We start from the raw sequence: 15,568 nt of genomic DNA on the forward strand, positions 1-15,568 counted from the left end.
CGCTGTGGAGAACACAGACATATATCGGGATGAACTCACAAGGTTGGCAGTGGAACTGCACCGACTATAGCCTTCCTGACTCCCATTTGGGGCCTAAGAACCTTTTTCTCAGGCCTTTTCTCTCTTGGAACCTGTACCAGGCTCCATATGAACATTCCCCCCATGTTATTCTCACTTCAACCCTCAAAGGCTTTATCTCATTTTCCAAAACAGGTCATGGAGTCTTCGAGGACTTCTCCAAGGCCAAGCTCAAACAGAGGAATCGGCCCACCCCAAGGCCAGAACCACACCCGCCCCGCGCCCCTGCCCTGCCGGGTCAGGCCCCCCAGCGCGAGGCAGGGCTTCCGGGCACTAGGGGCCGTCGTCGCCGTCGCTCGAGGCGAAGTGACCCAGCCAGCCGCGCGCTCCCCGGAAGGCTGGGGCGCACTCCCGCCTGCTCGCTAGGACTGCCGGGTGAGGCCCCACGACCTGGCGCCAGGCCCCGGTGTCCTGGCAACAGGTAAACATTGAGCGCCCCGCCCCACGCGGCGCGCCGCGCCGGGTGTTCGTGCGCGCGGCCAGCAGGCGCCCGTGAGCCCGGTGCTCCCAGCCCGCGGGGCGTGCTCGCCGTGAGTCGCGCGGTCAGCGGCCTCCGTGCGGTGGGTCTCCAGGCTCCGCGTGGCGGCAGCTGGGTGGCTGGCTGCCCCCTGATCCCGCCGGGCTCCCCTGAGCGTCTGGGGCTCCTGAGAAGCGTGGCAAGGCCCCGGACCCGCGGAGGTTCGCTGTGGAGTGCGGAGGCAGCCCGGTGTGCGGCGGCGATGGGCGCGGGGGTGCCGCCTCCAAGTGATGCGGAGAACCGGGCTCTCTATTTCAGGATTGGGAACCCATGCCACACTCACCTGCTCAACTGAGGAATTACCATGGTAATACACGTCTTATTTAAGTATAAGAGATACCGAGGCTCTCGCCAGGTTAGTTTAATACCGTTCTGCCTCATCGAGGCACGCTTTAGCAAGATTTGTTACCCGCGCCACGAGATTGGCGCCTTCGTCTCCTGTCGTTGTGGGTGGTGTCCAACCTAGTGATCTGAACACTTGGGGTATAAGGATGATGGGAAAGACGGGTTCCCCAGGTGGTCTGCGCGCGTCACAGGGGACAGCCAAGCAGAATCAGCCTGAGCCCTCTTTTTGTGAGGTTTCGTTCTTTGGTTCTGTTGAGCCACTTTCGTAATCATATGTGTGGGCAATAAAGAGAGGCTGGTGCAGTGCTGTGAAACCCCAGGGTTCCAGTACGTGGCAACAGCGACTGGCCCATGCCCTTACCTCCTGCTGCCGCTGCGTTCTGGGGTCCCTTGCGGGATTCTTCTCTTCGGATTAAGAAGTAGAGAATGAGCCCTGGTGCGATCCAGACTGCCGGCTCTAAGGAGTGAGTCTCTCTTCCAACCCTAGTTTGAGGAAAGACTTTGGAGGAAACCTTTAGCAGAGGAAATGCTTGCATTTTATCCCTGGGAAGGCTTGCAACATCCTTAAACTTCTATCTCCCCTCCAAGTCGTTGGCTCACAGAGCTCCATCTTAAGCCAAACCACTCTGAAATGTTAAACCTTATTTCCCACTTCCTACTGGATCTCTCCACCAGAGAGCATTTCCCAACTGTGTTCAAAATCCAGCTCCTTTTTAACCGCTACCTTCTCTGCATTTTCCAATGGCATGTTGATTCTCCTGGCCTCAAACTCCTAAACATTACCGTTCATCAGCCCTCATCCAGTCATTTCGACCTGCTTCCCACCCTCTCTGCCATTGGTCAAGTCCTGCCCTCCTTACCACCTACCTGGATTCCAGCAGCAGTTCACTACCTCTGTCCCAGGGCTCTCCATCTCTTTTGGATGCCAGGTTGATGGTCCCAGAATGGCTGTGACCTTGTAACCCCCACCCCACGTTCTCAGGAATTTCTACTGTCTGCTCAACTAAGTACTGCTCAGAGTTCGGGGTAAAAAGGCCTCAACCTCTTGAGCTCTATTTCCCATATTCTTTGCTTTAACCAAAACAAAAAACACATTCCACACTGGACCCACATTCTTTTCGAAGCCTCCTGCCCCATCTCAAGCTACAGATCTACTTTTCTCCAAGATGGGCCCTCCTGCTGCTGTATTGCCCCCTAAGTATCTATGACCCTCTATGCCTCACAGAGCTTCACCTATTTCACCTTGGAAAGCCTCACTCCTCACCCCCATTTGACTGTAGTATAGAAAGGTGTTTGGTAAATCTGTGTTCCTTCTACTTCATTGCACGTAAAAGCACTAAATGTCTTTTTTTAAATTGATTTCTTTAAAAAATTTTTTTTAATGTTTATTTATTTTTGAGAGACAGAGAGAGACAAAGCATGAGCAGGAAAGTGTCAGAGAGAAAGGGAGACACAGAAAGCAGGCTCCAGGCTCTGAGCCACCAGCACAGAGCCCGACGCGGGGCGCGAACTCACAAACCGTGAGATCATGACCTGAGCCGAAATCGGATGCTCAACCGACTGAGCCACCCAGGCGCCCCTAAATAGATGTCTTTTAATTTAAATTGTGTCATTCCCCAGGTTACTTCGCATGGTTGGTATTGTCATTTTCTTTCAGAGCCCAGGGAACTGAAGCAAAAACGGTTCAATAAAGCCATTTAAGCTAATGGATTTCCACTGCTCCTCAGATAAAGGTTTAACACTGTAGCTTCAAAGGCCTGCAGGCCAGAGTTGCACATTGCCTACCTCTCCAGCCTAAATTCCTCTCACTTGGCGCCCCCATCATGGTTGCTTATAGGCCAGCCACACTGACCTTTTTTGTGAGGTCCCTTCAGTTTGGCATGTGCCCTCCAACCTCAAAGTCTTTGCACAGGAAGTCCCTGCCCCTCAGCCCACAGGCGGCTCTTCAGGAACCCTTCATGTCCCAGATTGGGTCACACCCTGCCCATCCTGTGTCAGCGGAATGCCAGATAACCTGGCCTCTCCTTCACGGGAGAGGGAGTGAACGTGTTTGTAATTTCTCCCTCACTGGAGAGTAAGCCTCATGAAGACAGGAGCCCAGAACTGCAGGTCCTGCTGTTCAGTAGATATTTGTTAAATATTTGTCGAATGAACGAAGGAGCCCCTCTTAAAATTCAGAAAAGCAGCTATCTACGTTTGCTTTCTAAATCCTAGGACTGTATTACATCTGAGTTGCAATTTATTCACTCGGCAAGTATCTGTTCGTCCCAGACATTGGTCTAGGCCCTGGGAATTCAAGTGGTGACCTCATAGACAAACCTCTGGTTAGGAGACAAACAATAAATAAACAAAATAGCCCTATGACATAGTGGAGTGTGCTTGGGGTAGGGAGCTAGAAAGTGACAGTGCTGAGAGGGAGGCTGGGAACCACCTGTATCCCCTCCCTGCTTGCCTTGGACAGTCCCAGTTTATGTTTGTTGAAGTATCTTGGTTTGGGCAAGAAATTATATGGTCACCCTAGTTATAGATAGAATATAGATACAGTATCTGAGAGGTGTTTCTAGAGAGGTGATATCTGAGCAGAGCCCCACACGAAGAGAAATAACAGGGCGGGATCAGGGGGATCAGGGAGGAGCGGGGCAGGTTAGGGACCTAGAAGGAGGGCCAGTGTGGCTGGAGCCAAGTGGTCTTCATTAAGCAGTTTGGAGAGTTTCAAGTCACGAGTTATGTGTTCTGCGACTGGGAACAACCAAGGGCCACGGAGTTGTATTAAGCCAACCCAACCAGCTGAGAAACTGAAAGTTTTCACTCGCTTACAATAATTTCTTAACAGATTTACTGAGGTATAAGTGATGCACAGTGAATTGCACATATTTTAATGTACAATTTGATCAGTTTGGCATCTGTCGCTCCCATTGAGCCATCACCACAATCAGGATGACAAGCATGTTGATCACCCCCGAAAGTCTCCTTGTGCTCCTCTGTAATCAGCCCTTTACTCATTAAAAAAAAAAAAAAAAAAAAAAAGTGTATTTATTTATTTTGAGAGAGAGAGAAAGCCAGAGAGGGGCAGAGAGAGAGGGAGAGAGAGAGAATCCCAAGCACTGACAGTGCAGAGCCCTATGGTGAGCTCAATCCCACAACCATGAGATTATGACCTGAGCCAAAATTGAGTCGGATGCTCAACTGATTGAGCCACCCAGATGCCCCCAATTTTTAAAAAAAATTTTCATGTTTATTTATTTTTGAGAGAGAGAGAGCATGAGCAGGGGAGGGGCAGAGAGAGAGGGAGAAACAGAATCTGAAACAGTCTCCAGGCTCTGAGCTGTCAGCACAGAGCCTGGTGCGGGGCTTGAACTCACAAACCATGAGATCATGACCTTGAGCTGAATTCGGACACTTAACCAACTGAGCCACGCAGGCACCCACCAAGATTTTATTTTTTAAGTAATACCTATACCCAACGTGGGGCTTGAATCCACAACTCTGAGATCAAGAGTCAAACACTCCACCGACTGAGCCAATCAATTCCTTTTAAATTCACTCATGTTGTAGCATGCGTCAATAGTTAATCCTTTTTATTGCTGGGTGGTATTCCAGTGTGTGGTTATACCCAGTTTGTTTATCCATTCACTCACTAATGGACTTCTGAGCTGTGTTCAGTTTTTAGCTATCACAGATAAAGTTACTATGTACATTCCATGTACAAGTCTTAGAATGGATATGCACTTTGATTTCTTTTGGTAAATACTTCGCAGTGGAATGCCTGGATCCATTCCATCCATCCGTGGCTGGATGAGCGTGTACTGATATCTCATTGGGGTTTTAATTGCATTTCCCTAGTGACTTAGTGTTGAGTACCTTTTTGTGTGTTTATCAGCCATTTGTATATCTTCTTTGGGGAAGTGTCTGTTCAGATCTGTTGGCCATGTTTTGGGGCTGTTTGTTTTTTTTTTTTTTACTGTGTTTCACGAGTCCTTTATTCTTGATGTAAGGGCTTGATCAGATATGTGATTTGCAAATATTTTCTCCCAGTCTGTGGCTTAGCTTTTCATTTTCTTAACAATATCTTTTGAAGAACACAAGTTTTTAATTTTGATGGTGACTCTATCAATTTGTTCTTCTATGGATCGTGCTTTGGTGTCATATCCAGGAAATTTTTGCCTAACCAAAGGTCATAAAGGTTTTCCCCTGTATTTTCTTCTAGGGCATTTTGCTTTTTGGTTTTAAGTGTATGAGCCATTTTGAGTTAATTTTTGTATATGGTAAAAACATTGGATTAAGGTTCTTTTTTTTTTTTTTTTTTTTTTTTTTTTTTTGCAAATGGATATTCATTGTTCCAGCCCCACTTGGGGAAAAAATTATTGTTGTGGGATCATTGAACACGACGGTCAAGAAAGAATTCTTGAGACATTTTAGGTGCAACTTAGTAAGTTTATTTAAGTAGCATGGGGATAGGACCCTTAGGCAGGAAGAGCTGTGCTTTTCCTGAATGAAGTTGGTGGTTATATGCTTAGTGCTCCAACGGGAGGCTATGTGCAGAGCGTATTAGATCGTAAACGTTCTCTTCAAATTCTACGTGTAAAACTACTTTCGCAAGATTTCTCTTGTGTGCAGCATTCAGCTTGATATTAACTCTTGGTGAGATTCCCAGGCAGTCATGAGACCCTTTAAAAATGTAGCAACCACTAAAAAAAAAAAAAAGAATAGAGCAACCAGTGTGTATTTGATCCTTATCAGAACTATGCAGGCTATAGGTCAGCCTTCTGGGCTAAAGAACATTTTTCTGCATCTGTCTCTCATCAGTTGTCCTTGTCCTATTGAATTGCTTTCGCACTTTTGTTGAAAACTAGTTGTTCATATACGTGTGGACCTATTTTTGGTCTCTTTATTATTTTCCATTGATCTATGTGTCTATCTTGACACTAATCCCATACTGTCTGGATACGGTAGCTTTATAATAATTCTTGAAACGAGGTAGAATTAGTCCTTCAGCTTTGTTTTTTCAAAGTCCTTTGCGTTTCCATATGAATCTTAGAGTCGGTTCGCCAATTTCTACAGAGAGATGAGAACTTTGAATGAACATATCAAACCTTTGTGCGAGTTTCAGTCATCAAACCACTTTAGAGATTAAAGCACATTTTTTTTGGTCAGTTATTCCAGGTAAGTCGTATGGTTGACATGCAAAAAAGTGTAAAATCATCAAGAAAGCCAAGACTCAGAATTTTTAGGAGCTTATGGCAACGTGCATCCTACACCCCCAGGGGATGTTTTACCAAGAGGTACTGTTATCATACGGGTTTTCATGTTGTTGTTGTTGTTGTTGTTGTTTTAATCTGGATTTCCACCTGAAAGCCAGGCCACTGTGTTGCAAGCTACTTCTCATCTTCGTTCCTGGGTTTTCTATCTAGGAGTGTATTCCGTTTCACTTAACAAAAATGTGTTTTAGTGTTTTTTAACACATTGCCTGTGTTCCTCCTTGTTTAGCCTGGGACATTTTTAGAGTGAGATGCTATCAACATAACGTCTATTTTATACAAACATTTAGCCCTTGCGGATGTTCCTGATAACTTACACTCTCCTCTCCCTTCCCTTGCCTGGAAGAGTCACTTTCTAAATAATATACTTCCTCCTGTTCTTTTATGTATGGGTGGGCCATAGGACATGAGGAGTCAACTCAGCTTTGTGTGGCTGTCGCAAAACTTCAGACAGTTTATCCCCAGATTAGGATGGGATCCATTCCTCTTCCCAGAAGGCACCGGCCTGGCAGTGTAGTCATGCCAAGAGCACAGGTGCTGGGCTGCTGGACACTGGTTTGCAGTGTGGCCTTGTTGAGCCTCCACTTTTCCACCTTGAAGACATAAATAATGTCTCCCTCAAAATACAGCTCAGGGGGTTAGTGGTGATAGAGTGATGGGAACAATCACTTATTGTTTCCTTGAAGTCAGATGCTGCGTTAAGCGCCTTACATTCATGTCTCCGCCCTCACGACTACTTAATGAGGTCGAGACTACAACATAAGAAATGCCAAGCAAAATGTGTGTTTGCGTCCCGATTAGCTAATACTTTTAATTACATTTTTATCACGAATGATTGTATGCATACACACAAAAATAGAGTAGTAAAGTGATTCCCCACATATCCATTTCTCGGACTCAAAAATTGTCAGGATTTTGCCACATTGGCTTCATCTGGCCTTCTGTGGGGTGGGGTGCCAGGGGGAGCTGCAGTATTTTTATTTTAAAAAGGTTGTTTTTTAATGTTTATTTATTTATTTTTGAGAGAGAGAGAGCGAGCAAGCAGGGGAAGGGCAGAGAGAGAGGGAGACAGAATCCCAGGCAGGCTCTGTACTGTCAGCACAGAGCCTGACGCAGGGCTCGAACCCAGAAACCATGAGATCATGGCCTGAGCCGAAACCAAGAACTGGATGCTTAACTCACTGAGCCACCTGGGCGCCCCGGGAGCTGCAGTATTTTAAAGCACATCTGAGGCCTTCTTTCATTTCATTTCCACAGATTTTAGTGTGCATCACTGAAATGTGTAAACATTTTCTTCCATGACCCAATAGAAGCCATTATCACACCTAACAGAATTAATAATTCCTTGAGATTACCAAATTTCCCTGATTGCCTAAAAATGTCTTTTTATAATTTGTTCAAATCGATGCAGACAAGGGCCACCTGTTTGTTACACTGGGTTGGGTCTCTTTTTAATCCGGGTGCTTCACTTGTTGAATTCGATTGCATGTGACTTCTCCTCCCACTCCCAGCAAAAGTCTTTATTATTGTTACAGTTTTTTCCTTTCATGAGTCCCCGCCCCCCCTTTCAGTTCAATAAGAAATGTTGAAAGTTATGTCAAGGTTGTAAAAACTAATTTATGCCCTGTGAATATACTTGTCTTTGAAAGCCAGGTAAAGGGAAACAAGGAAAAGGCCCGGACAAATCTCGCGGGAAGAAACAGAAGAAACCGGAAGTGGACATTCTCAGCCCAGCTGCCATGCTGAACCTCTACTACATCGCCCACAACGTTGCCGACTGCCTGCACCTGCGAGGCTTCCGTTGGCCCGGTGCTCCCAAATCAAAGGGGAAAAACAAGACTTAATGGCGTTCCACAGAGAGCAGAACTTGGGGAAGAGAAATCGGGAAAATACAACTACTGCAAGCAAAATAGACTTTACCGAAGACAACTTGAGACGCAAGCTAAGTGTGCTTTTCTATGGTAGTTAATGATAAAGAAGTGCATTTGACTTCCCAGCTAAATGCAGCTACAGTAAGCCAATTTGGTTTTTCAGAAGAAATTCAGGGGGAAAAAAGTCCGAGTAGTTCCTACTCAGGAATTGCGTGGTGGAATTGATAGGATTTTTCAAATTATAATTCTGGGTGAGAATTAAACCTGTTCTCAAAAGGCAGTTCTGGCTCGCATGAATTGTTTTCGTTTGCCAAACAGGGTTTGTTATTTAGAAAAGGCGTGGCAGGGGCGCCTGGGTGGCGCAGTCGGTGAAGCGTCCGCCTTCAGCCAGGTCACGATCTCGCGGTCCGGGAGTTCGAGCCCCGCGTCGGGCTCTGGACTGATGGCTCGGAGCCTGGAGCCTGTTTCCGATTCTGTGTCTCCCTCTCTCTCGGCCCCTCCCCCGTTCATGCTCTGTCTCTCTCTGTCCCAAAAATGAATAAAAACGTGGGGAAAAAAAAATTTAGAAAAGGCGTGGCAAAAAGCAGAGGATTTGCTTCTGAACATCCCTCTCGTGGGCACTCTTTCCCCATCTTTTTCACGAAAAATAATAAATACTTCGTTTCTATAATTTTCTTCTCAGCCGTCTGACTCTTGGCTGATTTTAATTAGCCAGGGACACCGGTGGAGACGAAGATTGTCACCCCCCTGCTCTGACTTTGCTAGGACATGTAAACAAATGACTCAAAGGAGCGTGTTCCAGGGTGGGGAGACTGAGCAAATCTCTCCTTTCTGTCTCACTGGACTCTTCACCAGGTTTTCCTCCACACTTACATCTTCTTTCCACTTTCTGCAGGCTTTCTTTTAAACTTGGCTGACCCTAATTATGGAATTGGTGCTAGAAACTTGCCATGGGCATTTTGCTGATATTCCACAACCTCCCCAGGCTGTGCTGAGACACTTAAGAGATAAAACTACGGTTCTTTCTCTTCAGTCCAAAAGGCCCCAAAGCCCCAAATCTGCAACTTGGAAGGAAAGGCATTTTTAAGTATAAACACCATCCCCAAATCACTTAGCATTCCTTCCCTGCTTCTGCTCTGTCTTCCTGGCAGGTCGTGTCACTTCCCCCCCACGCTGACACCTGCACTGTGGTCTCCAGTCACAGCTGTGAGCCCGAAGCCGATTCTTCTAAGGCAGCACCTGTCCAGGGATGATCTAGTTCATCTGAATTGCTTATAATGGTTTCACAGGTTGCCTTGTGAGGGTCTCAAAGACTCATAAAGTTTGCTAAGGAAGGCTGCAACCTAGGACTCAGGATTTCATAAATAATCAGAGAAAAAGGCAAATCACGTGAAACCTTGCACTAGAGAAGTTGGGTGTGTTTATTGGAAATGGCACTGGTCTAGCTGCCCCGTATGTGCCGACTCTGCGTGAGACCTTGGCTAGTTGTCAGAGGGGCCCTTGCTTGCTCGGGCGAAGGTTGGTGCTGCTGTTCCCCTGAAGGGGGGCCTCTCAGTCCTCTGTTGACAGGCTTCGGAAAGGGAACACCTTCCCACTCTCCTAGACACTGCTGGGATGGATCCAAGTGGTTTATGTTTGTGATCACACTAACCCCGTTTCAAACTTGAGCGTGTGCATCATGGTCACCTGCAGGACATGTCGGAGTCCAGACCCCTGGGCCTTGCTCCGCGGGAGGGTGGGTTCGGGAATTTGCATTCCCTCTAATGCCCCCCCCCCCCCCCCCCCGTAGTGCTGCTGCCGGACCACAGCCTTGGAGAAGTACTGCTCTAGTTAAGGCTGCCTAACCAGGTGCTAAAAGGCTAGTTGAGTCTTTAAGCTTGTAGGATGTCTAATGCCCTTGTGTGCCTCGCTTGGTTCAGGAGCTCGTATCTGAGCAGTGTATGTTTATTGGAAGGCTAGGGAGGTGGCACTTGCAGAGCTTTTTTCTGATCTTGTCCCCAGCATAGATGACATCATTTAAGGGACTACAAAGACATGCCAGGCAGCAGACATTGAAAGGCTAAGGAGATCATCGGGAAGTGGAAACGCTTTCTTTTGAGATAAATGATGAGCAGAAAGCCTAGTAAGCGTTGGACTAGAGGAAGCGCTAATCTGATTGGATCGGTCACGGTTGACACCTAGTGAAGGAGGCTGATGCACAGGTTCCATCATGAGGAGGGCAGTTAGTCTCTGGTTCACCTTTGACGATGTGCCCACCTGGTCAGGCCGGCTGCTGATGCCGTGTCCTCCCTCTGCACTCCACCCATCTCTGCCTCCTGAGTTCTGCTTCCTGTAGGTTTCTGCTTTTCCCCAACTTCAGCTTGTTGGGACCCCTGTGGGTCCCGTTGTAGCTTGTGGCCTCTTACTGTGCTTCCTTCGAGCGTCGGCTTCCTACGTGCTTCATTCTCTGGGTCTTACAGGACAGACTCTGATGGACCCACCTGGTCTTACAATAGACCGGGCGCTGTCGTAGCAGCCAGTGGATGAGCTGTTGGGGGGTCAGGGGCCTCCCGCTGGTCCAACCAGCTGTGCCTGAGGGATAGGACTGGTATTATTGGTCAGGTATTACTAAACATGGACACCCAAGATGACTCTTAATGGGATGGGGGGGTGGGTATTAGTATGGTTGACAGGAGTGCTTTCTTTCCTTCTGGCCGTAATTCATCCCTTCTTAGACAAGATCCTGGAAAGAATTTGCTTCTGCTTTTTTCTTCACTTCCTCACCTTTCTGTCACACATTCTTCCTCTCACCTTTTTTTTTTTTTAACACCATTTTTGTATTTTTTAAAATCCCAAGCCTATAGAAAGGTTGAAAGAAAGTACAATGAACACACGGACCCTTTACCTAGACCAGGATTCTCAGTCTTGGCACCATTAACATTTGGGGCTGGATAACTCGTTACTGTGGGAACCTGTCCACTGCATTGTGGGATGTTCATTCCTGACCTCTCCCACTGGATGCTGGTAGCATCCCCTCAACTTAGGCAACCAGAAATATCTCAGACATCACCAAATATCCTTTGGGACACAAAATAGCTCCCAGTTGGAGCACCTGGGTGGCTCAGTCGGTTAAGCGTCCGACTTCGGCTCAGGTCATGATCTCACTGTCCGTGGGTTCGAGCCCCGCGTCGGGCTGTGTGCTGACTGCTCAGAGCCTGGAGCCTGTTTCAGATTCTGTGTCTCCCTCTCTCTCTGAGCCTCCCCCGTTCATGCTCTGTCTCTCTCTGTCTCAAAAATAAATAAAAATGTTAAAAAAAATTAAAAACAAAACAAAACAAAACAGCTCCCAGTTGAGAACCATTGAGATTCAGGAACTAACGTTTTGTCATATTTGCACATGCACACGTACTGTGTATATACATGTACCCATATGTAAATGTGTATATGTTATATACATGTATAATACAAATATATGTATATACATGTAAACACCCATATATGTATGTATATTTTTTCTATATACATATAATCATAGTGAGCAAATGTGGCAAAATATTAATTTGTGGATCTCTATAATATGTATATTATACAAGTATATGTATTATGTATGCATATATGTGTATTTATGCAAATGTGGCAACATGTTAAAATGTATATTCCATACACATAAATATATATATATGCACACTTTTTTCTGAAACATTTCTATTTTATTTATTTTATTTTTTTACTTTTTAATTTTTTTTAATTTACATCCAAGTTAGTTAGCATGTAGTGCAGCAATGATTTAAGGAGTAGATTCCTTAGTGCCCCTTACCCATTTAGCCCATCCCCCCTCCCACAACCCCTCCAGTAACCCTTTGTTTGTTCTCCATATTTAGGAGTCTCTTATGTTTTGTCCCCTTCCCTGTTTTTATATTATTTTTGTTTCCCTTCCCTTATGTTCATCTGTTTTGTATCTTAAAGTCCCCATATGAATGAAGTCATATGATATTTGTCTTTCTCTGACTGACTAATTTCACTTAGCGTAATACCCTGCAGTTCTATCCACGTAGTTGCAAATGGCAAGATTTCATTCTTTTTGATTGCCGAGTAATACTCCATTATATATATACCACATCTTCTTTATCCATTCATCCATCGATGGACATTTGGGCTCTTTCCATACTTTGGCTATTGTTGATAGTGCTGCTATAAACATAGGGGTGCCCCTTTGAAACAGCATCCCTGTATCCCTTGGATAAATACCTAGTAGTGCAACTGCTAGGTCGTAGGGTAGAACTATTTTTAATTTTTTGAGGAGCCTCCATAGTGTTTTCTAGAGTAGCTGCACCAGTTTGCATTCCCACCAGCAGTGCAAAAGAGATCCTCTTTCTCTGCATCCTCGCCAATATCTGTCGTTGCCTGAGTTGTGCATGTTAGCCATTCTGACAGGTGTGAGGTGGTATCTTATTGTGGTTTTGATTTATATTTCCCTGATGATGAGTGATGTTGAGCATTTTTTCATGTGCCGGTTGGCCATCCAGATGTCTTCTTTGGAGAAGTGTCTATTCATGTCTTTTGCCCATTTCTTCACTGGATTATTTGTTTTTTGGGTATTGAGTTTGATAAGTTCTTTATAGATTTTGGATACTAATCCTTTATCTGATATGTCATTTGCAAATATCTTCTCCCATTCTGTCCGTTGCCTTTTAGTTTTGCTGATTGTTTCCTTCGCTGTGCAGAAGCTTTTTATTTTGATGAGGTCCCAATAGTTCATTTTCGCTTTTGTTTCCCTTGCCTCCGGAGACGTGTTGAGTAAGAAGTTGCTGCGGCCGAGATCAAAGAGGTTTTTGCCTGCTTTCTCCTCCAGGATTTTGATGGCTTCCTGTCTTACGTTTAGGTCTTTCATCCATTTTGAGTTTATTTTTGTGTATGGTGTGAGAAAGTGGTCCAGGTTCATTTTTCTCGCTGTCCAGTTTTCCCAGCACCACTTGCTGAAAAACTATCTTTATTCCATTGGATATTCTTTCCTGCTTTGTCAAAGATGAATTGGCCATACGTTTGTGGGTCCATTTCTGGGTTCTGGGTTCTCTATTCTGTTCCATTGATCTGAGTGTCTGTTTTTGTGCCAGTGCCATACTGTCTTGATGATTACAGCTTTGTAATACAGCTTGAAGTCCACTGAAACATTTCAAAGTTAGTTGCATACATCATTACTCTTCCTCCTAAGTACTTCAGCTCCTTGGACAAGGATGTTCCAGTATATAACCACAATGAGATTATCATGGTCAAGAAACTTAGATCAATACAACATTCTTTTATAGCCTATATTCATTTTTTTTCTAACCATCCCACTAATATTCTTTATGGATTTTTGGTCAGCAATATCTCTGTCATGGTAATGTAGTTGTTGTGTCTCTATAGCCTCTGTTAATCTGAAAAAGTTCCCCACTTTTTTTTTTTCGTCTTTTATGACGTTGACATCTTTGAAAAGTCCAGACCTAGTTGTTTTTTGGGGATGTCCTCTCTTTTCAACCTACTACACTGAGACTTCTGCCTCCATTACTCCTGTAAAATTGCTTGATAAGTGCCGTTGTTCCATCAATGCTCAAATTCCATGGATTGCAAACCATACCATCATTTTATGTACCACTAAGGAAGGGGGGAAGCCCGTCACCAATTAACAATGAAATACCATCAGTTTTATGACACATTGGACACATTTATGCCCAAATGTGAAAAAAAAAATGTCTTAGAACCGATAGAATATGGCAATTGCTGAAGCCAACGCCGTGCTTGCATCCATTCCCCTCTTCTTGAGACTCCCTCTCTTGGCTTCTTTGATGCCGTCTCTCCTGGCTCTGACTGTGCTTTTCCATCTTTTGTGCTTCTCTCCTCCCTGCCCACCAGGTTCTCCCCATGCCGCCCCACCTTGGCTGTGCCCACTTCTCTCCTTTCCACTCCCCCACCCTCCTCACCCTCGGCGATTGCACCAGGTTTGGGCACCGGCCTGTAAGCCATGAGCTCGGTGAATCAGACCTTCTCCCTGGGAGACATGAGGTGGCCTTGGAAAATCCAGGGAGAGGTCCTGCAGGCACTGGGGAATTTGGAACTAGGGCTCAGAAGAGAACTGTTGGCCAGGAGTGTAGGTTTAGATGTATTCAGTGGAAGCTCATGGCTGAAATCAAGGGCTGGTCAGTTGTGGAAATAAGAAAGTAGTGCAGAGTTAGGAGCCTTGGGGATAGTCTCCTTTCATAGAGGCAGAAGGAAGAAGAGAGACTGTCACAGATAGAATTACATTTTTTTAAATGTTTTATTTATTTTTGAGAGAGAGCACACAGGCTGGGGAGGGGCAGAGAGAGAAGGGAACAGAGGATCAAAGCAGGCTGTGCGCTCACAGTAGTAAGCCCAATGCGTGGCTTGAACTCACAAACTATGAGATTATGACCGGAGCCAAATTCGGACACTCAACCCACTGAGCCACCCAGGCACACTGGGACTGGCACAGATAGAGGAGGAGGAGAAGGAGGAGGAGGAGGTGGAGGAGGAGGAGGAGGAGGAGGAGGACGAAGAGGAGGAGGAGGAGAAGAAGAAGAAAGGTGAGGAAACCTGGAAGAAAAGGGGTGGTCTGTGGGACTACATGCTGCAAAGATGTCAGGGAGGGTGAGAGAATGGGAAGAGGGACCGTGATCTGTTGGATGAAGGGTTCTCCTGTGTCAGTCTCCTCTGTATAATAGGGGATGAGCATGAAAGTGGAAGGGAGGAACAAGGGGGCTTCAGCTGGTGCATAAACCCAGTCCTCCTCCTGTCAGAATCCGGGTCTGTCCCCTGCCCCGCAGGCTGGAGCCATGCGTCCTTATATCCCCCTGGTGGTAGGAAGACGCAGCGTGTGTCCCTGAGTTCCTGTGAGAGCCCAGAGATGCCCCTGATTGAAGCTGGGTCACACTGGTGGCCAGGTACTCCTGGTGGCTGGGCAGACGTGCAGGCAGAGCCACCTGCTGGTGGCTTTGGGGGCTGCATCATGTTTTGTCTTGCTGGTCAAAGCCAATTCCGGATTGATTTTCTCCTCACTTGACGTTCTGTACCACATACAAATCCCGTGTTGGCTGTTGCCCTCTAAAAATACGATATGATCATGGTACTCTTCTGCCTCAAATATTCCCATGGTGACCCACTGCTCTTGGGCTGAGACCAAACTTCCCACCGAGGTCCACCAGCGCTGGGTGGCCAGGGTGCCGCCTGCCTCCCGCCTCCCTGCACTTCTGCGCCCTGTTCTTGGCATTCCAGCCACTCCAGCTCCCTTCTGCCTCAGAGATTTTGCTCCTATTGTTCCCCCTGTGTGGGACACTATTCTCCCTGTCCCCTGGCTAGCTCCCGGCCATCCTTTAGGACCCCAGCTTCCTATCTTCCAAGAGGAGTCTCCCTGACCCTGGGCCAAAGCAGGTCATGTGCTGTATGCACTCTCCAGTGCTCTGTATCTTCCATACTTTTGCAATTAAGTGACTAATTGTTTAATGGTTATCTTCCCTGCTGGAATG

General features: G+C 46.2%; 1 protein-coding gene across 5 annotated transcripts; it reads left to right on the top strand.

Moving 5' to 3' along the window:
* The first annotated feature begins 542 nt into the window (after positions 1-542).
* On the top strand, positions 543-8,349 carry SMKR1 (small lysine rich protein 1). Of its 5 annotated transcripts, none has more exons than XM_043589512.1 (3): positions 544-756; positions 854-902; positions 7,852-8,349. In XM_043589512.1, exons 2-3 carry the CDS (start codon positions 866-868, stop codon positions 8,040-8,042), a joined length of 228 nt encoding a protein of 75 aa, XP_043445447.1. In that variant the 5' UTR covers positions 544-756; positions 854-865; the 3' UTR covers positions 8,043-8,349. The 5 variants fall into 5 exon arrangements, with proteins under 5 accessions (XP_043445445.1, XP_043445447.1, XP_043445446.1 ...); XM_043589514.1 differs by having other exon boundaries at positions 548-756; positions 7,848-8,349; XM_043589510.1 differs by having other exon boundaries at positions 543-950; positions 7,848-8,349.
* The last annotated feature ends 7,219 nt before the right edge of the window (positions 8,350-15,568 follow it).

Source organism: Prionailurus bengalensis, chromosome A2 (assembly GCF_016509475.1).
Source record: "Prionailurus bengalensis isolate Pbe53 chromosome A2, Fcat_Pben_1.1_paternal_pri, whole genome shotgun sequence".
NCBI classification, from domain to species: domain Eukaryota; kingdom Metazoa; phylum Chordata; class Mammalia; order Carnivora; family Felidae; genus Prionailurus; species Prionailurus bengalensis.